Source organism: Cetorhinus maximus, chromosome 6 (assembly GCF_964194155.1).
Source record: "Cetorhinus maximus chromosome 6, sCetMax3.hap1.1, whole genome shotgun sequence".
In the NCBI taxonomy this organism is placed as follows: domain Eukaryota; kingdom Metazoa; phylum Chordata; class Chondrichthyes; order Lamniformes; family Cetorhinidae; genus Cetorhinus; species Cetorhinus maximus.
Genome location: NC_135884.1, coordinates 76,855,804 through 76,868,326, shown reverse-complemented (window position 1 = coordinate 76,868,326; position 12,523 = coordinate 76,855,804). Strand labels below are relative to the sequence as shown.

At 42.7% G+C, this 12,523-nt stretch overlaps 1 protein-coding gene across 3 annotated transcripts in view; it reads right to left on the bottom strand.

Moving 5' to 3' along the window:
• Positions 1-12,523, bottom strand: part of nckipsd (NCK interacting protein with SH3 domain) — a 179,350-nt gene that overhangs the window by 53,051 nt on the left and 113,776 nt on the right. For all 3 annotated transcript variants that reach the window (XM_078543876.1, XM_078543877.1, XM_078543879.1), the window contains exons 3-4: positions 11,334-11,514; positions 8,500-8,590 (exon numbers count right to left, since the gene is read on the bottom strand). In XM_078543876.1, the coding sequence (XP_078400002.1) occupies positions 8,500-8,590; positions 11,334-11,514 (272 nt within the window). The remainder of the gene's footprint in view (positions 1-8,499; positions 8,591-11,333; positions 11,515-12,523) is intronic.

Here is a 12,523-nt window from a genome sequence, read left to right as displayed (position 1 = left end):
GGCTCCTGGATACCACACTTGGTCAAATGCTGCCTTGATGTCAAGGACACTCACTCTCACCTCGCCTCCTTCCTCTTCCATATCTACGTTACCTCCTGGGGACATCAGCATCAGGTTCCACATGTACACCATTGACACCCAGCTCTACCTCACCGCCACCTCTCTCAATCTCTCCACTGCCTCTGCTGCCAGGCTTCTAATTCAGGACTGAATGTCAGATAAGCCAATAATTCCTTTGATGAAATATTGGGAAGCCCAAAGTCATCATCTTTGGCCCTGCCACAACTCTATTCCTTAGTCACTGACTCCATTTCCCTCCTTGGTCAGTATCTGAGGCTGAACCGCTCTGTTCGCAACCTTGGTATCCTGCTTGACCCTCTTCATCACCAAGGCTGCCTATTTCCATCTCTATCTCTCTGCCTATCTGCTGCTAAAACCCTATCCATGCTCATGTTATCTCAAACTTTTACTATTGCGGTATTCTCCCTGCAAGCCTCCTACCTACCACCTCCTGTAAACTTCAGCTCATTCAAAATTCTACTGCCATATCCTAACTCGCACCAAGTCTTGTTCATCCATCCTGCCCTTGCTATGTTGTGTCCCGGTCCAACAGCGTTTGAACATTGATATTTCAACTCTGTTCAAATCCCTTTACAGTTTTGATCCTCTTTACCTTGTAGCTTCCTACAGCACTACAACCCTTCAAGAATGCTGAGTTTCTCCTGATTCTGGCTTTCTGTGCAATGCCCCCCCCCACCCCCCAGCTTCACCCCACCTTTGGTACCTGCGCCTGCAGCCATCGAGATGCCCCTCCAGCTCCTTATCCTCCTTCCAACTCACCTCTTATCCTAATATCTCCCCCATCTCTTCTTGAGATCTCAGCGCTTTGCCAATTTTGGCCTCTTGAGCTTCACAATTCCAACATTAGTGGCCATGGAATTTTCTTTGCCCCTCGTTCCACTTGTAAAATGCTCCTTAAAACATACCTTGTTCCTCTACCCTAGTATCGCCTAATGGGGCTTGGTGTGTAATGTTGTTTGATAATATTCCTGCAAAGCATGCCTTGCTCCACTGTCATGACTGACTGGGATAGTGCACTGTAATGTCAAGCCCCACTGTTCCCTGAGCCCGAGTTGCAACAGATGTGAAAAAGTTTGACCAAACCATCTAATTGTTTAATTTAGGTGAACAGAATACGAGCATCAGGTTTGTAAACTTAATAAGTAAATAACTGCTTATTGAACAAATTGTCTTTAACCAGTAGCAAAAGAAATATGAACTGCTAATTTCTAATACTATAACTTAAACTCTAACCCCTTCTTAAATTCACACACACAGTGGATTGTAAGGGTGGGATAAAACAGTTCAGTAGCACCAATCCGGAGTGCAGGATTCGATGGGTTGATTTTGATCAATGTCTTCCAAATTCCTTTCAGTTCTTGTTGATGACATGGGGTGGTCTTCCAGCACTTTCAGTATTTAGTTCACTGGTTGAGCACTTGCCTTTCAATGTCTTAACAGTGATTTTCCTCTTTGCCTCTTGACAGGGGCTTTCAGAGAGAGAGCAGGTTAAAGAGATATAAGGAGAAAAAGCCAGCTAGCTATTATAGTGGAATTACTGGATTTTTACACACACAGGAGAGAGGGGATTTAAGGTCTTTTGCCTTTCAGGCTAGGGGCTATTCAGCTGCACTACTCTTCACACAAACCCTGGTCACCTGGTCAGCAGCCAATCAAAAGGCTGTTGTCAGGCAGCTCCATTGGTCCAGAACTCCTTTCTGGCACCATCCTGTCTTTCATGGACACTCTGTACCAGGACTGCAACATTGTATATATCCCTCGTCCTGTTCCAGTGGACGTGTCTTTAAAACTGCAGCCATTGCAATCCCAATCCACAGTCCAACAGAAAATAAAAAGATATGTTCTTTACAACAGTCCAACAGAAATAAAAAGATATGTTCCTTACACCACTTACTCAATTATGGTTTATGCTGGTAAGAACAATGTATTTCAGCTGTTCACCCAACCCACGTTGCTAGGAAGAGCACTGGGCCTTTCAGGCCAAGCCTGCTGCATCAGCCATTGTAATTCTATAATTTTAACTCAATTGTCTTAGTTTTTGCCATATTCCCTAGCTCCCAGGTATGTACCCATTTCCTTTTTAAGCACCTCAAATAACTCATTGAGCCTTGTGTTCCTCATTCTCACAGCTCTTCATGTGAAGATATTTTTTCTGGATTGGTTGGCCATCAAATTAGCTCAAGCTCCCAGGTCAGGCCATGATCTAGATTCCTCTTCTACAGGAAGGCCTCATTCCATACCCACCCTGTCCATTGCCTTAATTATTCTAAACTTTTCAATGAATTAATCCATAACCTCCTTGCCTGTAGACAAGATACCCAGTTTCAGAACTCAGTCCCTCCAAGCCAGCAATTACCTGGTGAATGGTTGCAAAACTCTCCAAGGCCAGATATATAAACTGGAACACTGTGCCAGGTCAATCCTGTGTTCTATATAACTGAATTACTACTTTGCTTTTATAATCTTTACTCCTTGCGACGATACTCCGGAGCTCTAACTTTTTTGGTCACATTTTGTACCTTTGAGCTGGCTTTTAATGGCTTAGATACCTGGGTCCCTTTGTCTATCCATGCTGTTGCACTGTCCCATTAGGTTTATATCCACATTCTAGTGCACTACCCAATACTTTATTACATTAAACTGCATCTGCCATTGTTCTACCTGGGCACTAAATCTGGGTCCATCTGAAACCTTTTCTCACTGTCTGCTAATGACAATGTCTCAATTAGCCCAAGTCTCTAGCCTCTACTTTCCATTTCCTACCTGTCCCATGTGGTCATCACCAATCGTGGCCATTTTAAGTTAGCTTCTATTTTCTTGTACAACACCTACCTTCTGAAAACACATTCACATGGTGCCCAGCTATTCCCATCTATCATACACCATTTATTGGGAATGGGAGCATTACTGGATTAGTAATCCAGAGGCCTGGATTAATGATCCGAAGACAAGAGTTCAAATCCATCACAGCACCTGGGGAATTTAGGTGCAGTTAATTAAATAAAAATGAGGGCTTAAAATGGTGACCATGAAACTACCAGATTGTTGCTGAGAAAAGAGACCTTTCTCTTTGTCAAAGCTTTTCGTCAGGCCAGACCAGACCGGGCGAGGGTGGCAGATTTCCTTCCCTAAAGGACATTAGTGAAATAGGTTTTTACAATAATCTGGTAGTCGTTTGATAATACAGAAATTGAATATTGCTGAAATAAGAGACTTTCTTGTCGAAGTTTTTTGTCTTGCACTCATCAGAACAATTCGCAAGAAAATGCCAATGTCAGGGAAACAACATATTTATACCGTATGAGAAGAGAGTGCTGATTGGTTGGCAAGTGGACTCTGAATGGTAGAAACGTTGCCATGAAGAATGGATAGATATTTGTGCTGCAGCACTATATCATGGTGATCTAGAACTGCCACCATTATGTGAATCAGTATTCATTGAACTTATGAACTCGGCATCTCGCGAAGCCCAAATAGATGGTTTTGCCATGGGATCCCCTCTAGACCCAGCTCTCGCAAACATCTTTGTTGGGTTCCATGAGAAACATGTTTTCGATGGAATGACACTTAACCTCCTACCCCTTGCACATTTCCGATATGTGGATGATACGTTTGCTATATTTAACTCCGCAGCTGCATGTAACAATTTCTGTGCATGTCTTAATGGCATCCTGTGCTCAAATTCACCTATGAAATGGAGCAGTCAAATGAACTCTCCTTCCTTGAGGTACTAATTGAAAAATCAGCCAGGGGATTCTCTACCACGATCTACCTCAAGCCCACCTTCACTGGTCAATAAACGCATTGGGATTCTTATAGCTCCATACGCTAAGATTGGTCTTACGGGTAACCTTGTAAATAGGGTCTGAGCGATTTGCTCCCCATCCAAGCTTGATGCTGAAATAGGGCACATCAAAGGCATCCTGCAGGATAATAACTACCCTGATCAGATCATTTTCTGCTGTATATCACGCAACTCATGAACAGGCCTAAGGCTGTCACTTTCAGCCCTGAAAAGTGTCCAGTCTACTTCAGATTACCCTGGAAGGGTAAGGTATATGAAAACAATTTGAGCAACAGGTGAAGCTCGCTGTTTCATGCTGCTACTACACAGTAGCAACACGAGTGGTATTCGCCACTAACAGGATGCTGCCATCAAGCCCAAAAGACATTCTCTCTATCACACAAATGAGTAATGTGGTATAAGAATTTCAGTGCCAGTGTGGTGCTAGGCCGTACATCCCAAAGACTAGCAGATAGTACCGTACAGCGTGTCCCAGCTGCTGGTCACAACGGACAAGGTAAAGACCGTACCCAACCAGCCCGTGTTTGCAAAACCCAAAACACAGTGTCCAACATTGTATGTGATTCCACAGTTGGACAATATTTGCTAAATAATCCTCAGTGTGCTAAGAATCACGCTGACAACCAATTTAAGATTGTCAATCAGGCTCGCAGTGTGGCGCACTTGCATGTACTGGAAGCTACATATACATTGGGCCCTTTTCTTTGCAGACATATTGCACCTGTTTCAGGTAAACAAAATCACTGGCAGTCATTCACTTGTTCATTCCCCAGGGCAATGTCTTAAACTTCCAATCCTCCTCAAGTTGCCTGGTTTAAATTTCAAACAATACTGTCAGTCACAATCAACTGCCACATTCTCCATGGCAACGTCTCTACCAATCAGAGTCCACTTTCCAACCAATGAGCACTTCCTTCTTATACACTATAAATATGTTGTTTCCCTGACACTGGTATTCTCTTGTGAGTTGTCCTGATGAGTGCAAGACAAAAAGCTTTGACAAAAAAGTCTCTTTTTTCAGCAATACTCAAGTTCTGCACTGCCAAACGACTACCAGATTGTTGTAAAAACCTGTTTCACTAATGTCCTTTAGGGAAGGAAATGTGCCGCCCTTACCTGGTCTGGCCTACATGTAACTCCAAACTCATAGCAATACGGTGTCCTCTGAAATGGCCTAGAAGCAATTCATTTGTCAAAGCAACACCTTCTGAAGGACAATTAGGGATGGGCAGTAAATGCTAGCCTAACCAGCGACGCCCACACCCTGGAAATAAATTTCAAAAATACACCTGCCTTCTGAAAACCAAATGACGCCCATTGATCCTCATCTATCAAACACCACCTGCCTTCTGAAAATCCATTCAAACAATGCTCATCGATTCCTGTCAAGTCACCTACTCAATGGCTCTGACTGTTACCTTGGTTAGGTATAAACTCTCTTCCACAAAGCCACAATAACATTTCTTTTTAAATCTTTCACAGGACATGGGCATTGCTGGCTAGGCCAGCATTTTCACCACCCTCTGGTGGTGAGCTGCCTTCTTGACTCGCTGCAGTCCACGTGGTGTAGGTACACCCACAGTGCTGTTAGGGAGGGAGTTCCAGGATTTTGACCTAGCGACAGTGATTTGTTCACAACTTAAGAGCTTCCTTACTCTGTTCCTTATAGTAATTTCTACATGACTGGTATTATACTCACTAGCCTGAGGTTACTTGCTTTGCCCCTTCCTCCTTATTTAATAATAGTATATATCACTAATTGCCAATCCTTCCATAGTATTGTCAAGCATCAAAAATATTCTAACGAATGCACTCGCATCTTCCTTGCCTGTTATTGTGCAATATCGGGTGAAACAGGATTTGTTTCCATCATTTATTACAAATCTTTTTATTAATCTTACAAATTTATCACCTTCATGATCTCGATTTTTTATGTATGTATTCCCTATTTTGAAAGTTAGCAAAATATTCACCGGACATTACCACCACATTCTTATTCCCTATGATTGCCATAGCTAAAGCTGCTTTGAAAAGGCCTTCTCCTTCCACACACGCTATTTCTTGACATACTTTATTCCCCTCAAAACCAGTTGAAGAGCTTTTCATTCTTCCTTTTCTTTTCCTTGTTATTTTCTTGGCCTCTATATTCTTTCTTGTCCTTGTTCTAGCCATTCCCCTCTGTCCTTTCTCAAACTTGCTCCTTTAGTTTAGTGCACGTTTTCACTAATTTTGTAGCATTACCTTCCCATCATGCCACACAAACGGAGTCAATTTTTCTTTTGCAATCCAACTGCTTCTGAACATATAAAAATGGTGGACATGAGAACACCTCCAGCCTGTGTCTCACAATGTGTACAGACATTTTCTGTCCACCAGAGCCATGTAATCCCCTGCAAAGAGTGAAAAGCAGAGGAATGCTCAATGACTGCTGACAAGGCTGGCAATATTGTTGCTTGGCAAACCAACCTCAAACCAAGTGAAGACTGCGCCAACTCTAACACTTTATCCTACCTGTCCCTTTACTATAACCCCAACACTGACCATCAAGCCATCATTTCCAAGACTGTTACTGACCTCATCTCCTCTGGAGATCTTCCCTCCGTAGCCTCTAAGCTCAAAGTCCTCCAACCCTGAAGAGCCAACTTCTACCTTATCCTCAAGATCCACAAGCAAGGTTGCTATTGAAGGCCTATCGTTTCAGCTGGTTCCTGCCCCACTGAACTGATTTCTTCCTATCTCGACTCTATTTCTTCTCCATTTGTCCAGCCCTTTCCCACCTACATCTGTAACTTCCAATGCCCTCCACCACGAACAGTTTTGTGGCCTTAACTATCACCTCTTCACCATGGACGCCCAATCTGTCCACATCTCCATCCCCCATCAGGATGGAGCTCTTTGAACAGAGGCCCAACTAGTCCCCATCCACCACTATGCTCCTCTACCTGCCTGAACCTGGTCTCACATTGAACAATCTTTCCTTCAACTTCAAATAAAAGGTGTTGCTATGGGAACACGGGTCCTAGCTGTGTCTGCCTTTTTGTGGAATACATGAAGCACTCCTTGTTCCAGTCCTACTCGGATCTCCTCCTTCACCTTTTATCCCAATATATTAGTGACTGAATCAGTGCCCTTTCCTGCTCTCACCCTGGACTGGAAATTTCATCAACTTTCCTTCACATGGTCAATTTCTGACTTATCCCATCCCTTCCTCAATTTTTCTCTCTTCATGTCTGGGCTTAGATTTTCAACCAATATCCAATATAAACTCACTGACTCCCACAGCTACCATAACTACACTCTCACACTCACTTCCTTAAGGATTTTATTCCATTCCCCCTGTTCTTCCATCTCCATTGCATCTGTATGGATGATGTAACTGTGCAACTTTCCATACCAGTGTACTCAAAATGTCTTCCTTTTTCCTCAAACGAGGAAAAGTGGGGGGGCCACTGTGGTTGACTGGGCTCACAACCATGTCTATTCCATTACCCACATTTCTGCTCTGACCCCTTCTCCATCATCCCAGAATGATAATAGAGTTCCCTTTGTCCTCACCTTCCACCCCATCAGCCATTTCTGATACTTCCAGTGTGATCCCACAGCCAAATACATTTTTCCCCCCTCCCAACATTCCAAAGGGATTGTTCCCTTTCTGATATCCTGGTTCATTCCTCAATCACCCCAACACACCCTCCCTTTCTTATGGCACTTTCCCATACCAGGTGATGTAACACATGCCCTTTTACCTCCTCGCTTCTCACCAAGGCAGGCCCCAAACACTCCTCCCAGGTGAAACAGTGATTTACTTGTACTTCTTTCAACTTAATATGTTGTATTCACTCCTCACCATGTGATCTGTTCTACATTGGGGAGGTCAAACACAGATTAGATGATCACTTTGTGGAGCATCACCATTTCATCCATAAGCATAACCCCAAGCTTCCGGTCGCCAGTCATTTTAACCCTCTATCCGACTCTGAAATGAAGCTCAACCCAAACTCGAGGAACAGCACTTCATTTTTCAATTAGGCACTCTACAGCCTTCTGGGCTCAACATTGAGTTCAACAATTTCAGATCATAACCCCTGCTCCCTTTTTATTTTTCTATTGTGTGCTATTTTGTTTTATTTTTGTACAACCACTGTTGATGATGATTCTACTTTTCCCATTTACACCTCCTCTAGACCCATTGTATGCTTCTTTCCTCATCCCATTATCACTTTCTACCTTACACCATCATGCTTCCTGTCAATCGCTCTTACCTTATCTCCATTATGATAGCGACTACACTTCAAGAAAAACACTTAATTGACTGTGAAGCATTTTGACTCACCCAGTGGGCCATGACTGGTGCCATATAAATGCAAGTATTTTTTTATTTTTAGTTCTTTCCTCCTCTCCTCTTTTTCCCTTCCACTATTCTTGCTTTAAAATTTACATCCCCAACTTCTTCAGTTCTTACAATAAGCTATCAACCTGGAACATTAACTCTGTTCCTCTCTTCACAAATGACACCTGACCTCCTTAGCACTTTCAGCATTTTCTGTCTTTACTTCAGATTTCCAGCATTCGCAGCATTTTGCTTTTGTACTCAATGACTGCTGTAGCTTTACCTTGCATGTTTGAGGAGCCGGAGTGCAAGTCCCTAAGTTTCTCAGGTGGTGGAGGTGCCACAGGGGCAGTACGTCGAGGCTGAGTGGGAACCTGCAACACAAAGTGGGTACCGTGTTTCACTTGGTGAATATGTAGGTTGCTTCCTTTGATTCTTTGATGAACTGACTGATGACAACATAGAATAATACATCACCAAGATTCTCATTAATAATGGGATCTCTCCTTCTGAAAGCTCTGACTGTGGCTGATATATGCCTGGATTGTCTGCCTAGCTGATTGCTATCCCACCATGAGCATAGGCAGTGTATGTTTGCTGCTATTGAACAAGAACACCACCACTGACCCAACTTCTGTTCTCACCCATCCATGTGGCACTCTCTAGAGATGACCAGATAGACATAATTCAATTTTTCCTCCCCACTCTCACAGCCAAGGGCACTGAGGCCAATTATACCCATTTGACTGAGTGTAGTTAACTCAGCAAACAAGAATCAAACCCATCAGATTTAGATGTTAGACCTTTCAGATCTTTAATCATAAGTGGTGTTGAGTTAAAACATTTTTGTCGTCATGAAAATTAGAGCTAACCACTCAATAATTAATTCACATCTACACATCCATGGGCATTGTTGTTCTTGAAGATGTAGATTGCTGGTGATATAAATTATTGGGATGATTTCAACCCTGCTCACATAACAAAAACTTGCTGGCAGTGAAGATCACCCATGGATTTACCCCAGCTGTGGTTTCGCTCTCTTCCTGTAGGTTCTGATTCAAACCTGCTCCTCTGGGCAGGCAGGAACACACTGTAAACCGATAGAGTTCTTTCTATAAATACAGGCTGCTATTTTAACTGGAGGCCTGCATGGGGACAATGCTACAGCTTTCTCACCCAGGCCAACACCTTGTGGTACAAGGACAAGGGCCAGAAGAGGAGGAGGAAATTTAGGCCTCAAAGTGCCTGGAGGCCTCTGAAATCCCTCCCAGCAACTTAGTTGACTGTTGGAACTGTTCCTTTAGGCCCTGGTTGTGACCTCCTGCTACCCAGCTGACATTTTCCATTGGTTCAAGCAAGAGACCATTTGAGGGTATGGAGATGAGGCCATGAGTTAAAAGTCACACTGGCAAATTAAGGAAAACCAGCACAGAATTATTTGGGGCAAATCACGTTTAACTAATTTGCTTGAGTTTTTTGACTAGGTAACAGAAAAGATAGATGAGGATAGTGCAGATGAAGTGGTGTACATTGACATCAAAAACATATTTGATGAAGTGCCACATATAGGCTTATGATCAAAGTCAGAGCTCATGGAATAAAGGCGACAGTGGCAGCAAGGAGAGGAAGTTGGCTGAGTGACAGGAAACAGCGAGTAGTGGTTGTTTTATTTTGAATTGTAGGGAGATTTATGATGGGGTTCCCCAGGTGTCAGTGTGAGGACTCTTGCTTTTCCTGATCTATATTAATGACCCAGACTTGCATGTACAGGGCACAATTTCCAAATCTGCAGATGACACAAAGCTTTGAGGTATCTGGAACTGTGAGGAAGAGAGTGTGGAACTTTAAAAGGACACAAAAAGGCTAGTGGAATGGGTGAAAAAATAACCAAAGAAAATTTAATAAAAAGTGTGAAGTAATTCATTCTGGTAGGAACGCAGAGAGGTAATATAAAATAAAGGTGGTGCAGGAGCAGAGGGATATGAGTGTACATATGCACAAATCATTGAAGGTGGCAGGGCAGGTTGATAGAGTGGTTAATAAAGCATATGGGATCTTGGACTTTATAAACAGGGATACAAGAGTACAAAAGTAAGGAAATTATATTAAACCTTTATAAAACACTGGTTTGGCCTCAACTGGCCAATTGTGTCCAATCCTGGGCACCATACTTTAGGAAGGATGTGAAGGCATTAGAGAAAGTGTAGAAAAGATTCATGAGAATCAAGTTCCTTTTCTCTGGAACCAGTTACGTAGATAGATTGGAGAAGTTGGGACTGTTCTCCTTGGAGAAGAGAAGGTTGAGAGGAAATTTGACAGGCGTATTCAAAATCATGAGGGGTCTGGACAGAGTAGATAGGGACAAACTGTTCCTATTGGTGGAAGGATTGAGAACCAGAGGAAATGGTGATTGACAAAAAGAGGCAACAGTGACATACGGAAATAAAATGTTATGCAGCAAGTGTTTAGGATTTGGAATGCACTGTCCAAGAGTGTGGCGGAGGTGGATTCAATTGAGGCTCTCAAGGGATAAATGGATAATTATCAGAAAAGAAAATATTTGCAAGGCATGGGGAAAAGACAAGGGAGTGGGACTAGGTGATATGCCTTTGCTCAGAGCCAGTACAGACGTAACTGGCCAAATGGCCGCCTTCTCTGCTGTAACCATTCTATGGTTTGCAGATTTCAATACTGCATCACAAGTTAAATAATGGTCCATCTGAAATTTTCAGCTTTGATGGGTTCCAGTGTAATGCTGTGAAGACTGTTCATGTACCATTTGGATTTTCTCCAGAGGTCAGCCACAGAGTCTTTGGTGCAGCCAGCATACCTGCCCCCCTCCCCCCAGCCTCACTCTCAGTGATCCTCATCTTTGTCTGGATCGAAGGAGTTAATGTTTGATTTCCTGATCTTTTGCAAATCTTGAACACATGCTGGTGTTCACTGCATATCCATTTCATTCATAATGAAGTCACTGTCTTTCTGTTAACATGGACCTTTATGTAACAAAATGAACCTTAAACAAACCCAATCCACAATGCCTCAAAAGCAAATACACAGTCAAAGAAAGTAACAAGTATTAATATTTGCTTCCTCTATTCTTTACATCCGTGGTACCTGGTAAACATCGCCATCTGGGGGGGCTGCATCTGACAGGTTTAGTGTTGGATCAGGCGTGATCTTGCTCATTCTGTCTGGCTGGTGTGGTATCTCCAGTTGATTTTCAACAAAGCCTTTCTGTTGGCTTAGTGTCTGACTTTTTCGAGCAACTGTGTCCTTTCGATGGTGTATCAGCTTCCTTATGGGGAAAGAACAGATATTCAACTTCAGAAAGAATAACAAAGAAAATATCTCCTGTTTGGTTTCAAATCTGACCTGTTGTCATCAAACTATCACCAGAGAGAATAATTTTTTTGCTATCTACTCTGTCAAAACACCTCTCTTCATCTTGAAAATCTCCATTAGGCCATATCTTAACCTCTCATTCAAAGAGAACAGCCTTAACTTTTCAAACCTCTTCTCATACCTGAAATCCCTCATCTCAGTTAACATCCTGGTGAATCACCTCCATACCCTAAGACTTTTACATCTTTCTTGATCTTTCCAGAATTGTCCATCTTACTTTAACTGAGGACTCAAAAATATCTAGCATGATCTCTTTGCTCTTAAAATTCATTTTCCTATTTATAAACCTAAGCAACTGATAGTTTCTTTTAAACTATTTTATCAACTTGCAGTGCCAGGTTATAGTTAATTCAGTCCCTGATTTATAATTTCTGGTCTCCCACAGGGACCGGCCTGTGGTTTCTTGAATGGATTCAATGCTTTAAAGTTGAAGAAATGAGGATCTTGTAAAACAAAGGGTGAACAACAAGTTATGAGGATTCTTGTAGTCGAATATCTAGGAGGTTGGTCCTCAGGTGAGCTTTAAAACTGGAACAGGTTAAGTACTTTGGCTGCTTGATGACTTACAGCTAGTTTCAGAGTCTGGTTCTCAGACTGGTTGTGACTGATGGTTCTGATGATCTGCTGACTCCTGGGGTAATCAGGGTGCAGTCCCTGAAACCACACACACACCCGGCTATTAGTGACATATACTTGACTGTTAGTCACATGCACGTGCACGACTGCTAGTGACAAAAACACACATGAACACGTGGTTGTTAGTGACACACACATGAACACATGGTTGCTAGTGACACACACACAAAAACATGGATGTTAGTGACACACACACACCTATGAGATACACACACACCTCTGTGAGGTTCACACACATGTACCCCTGATTGTCAGTGACAAACACA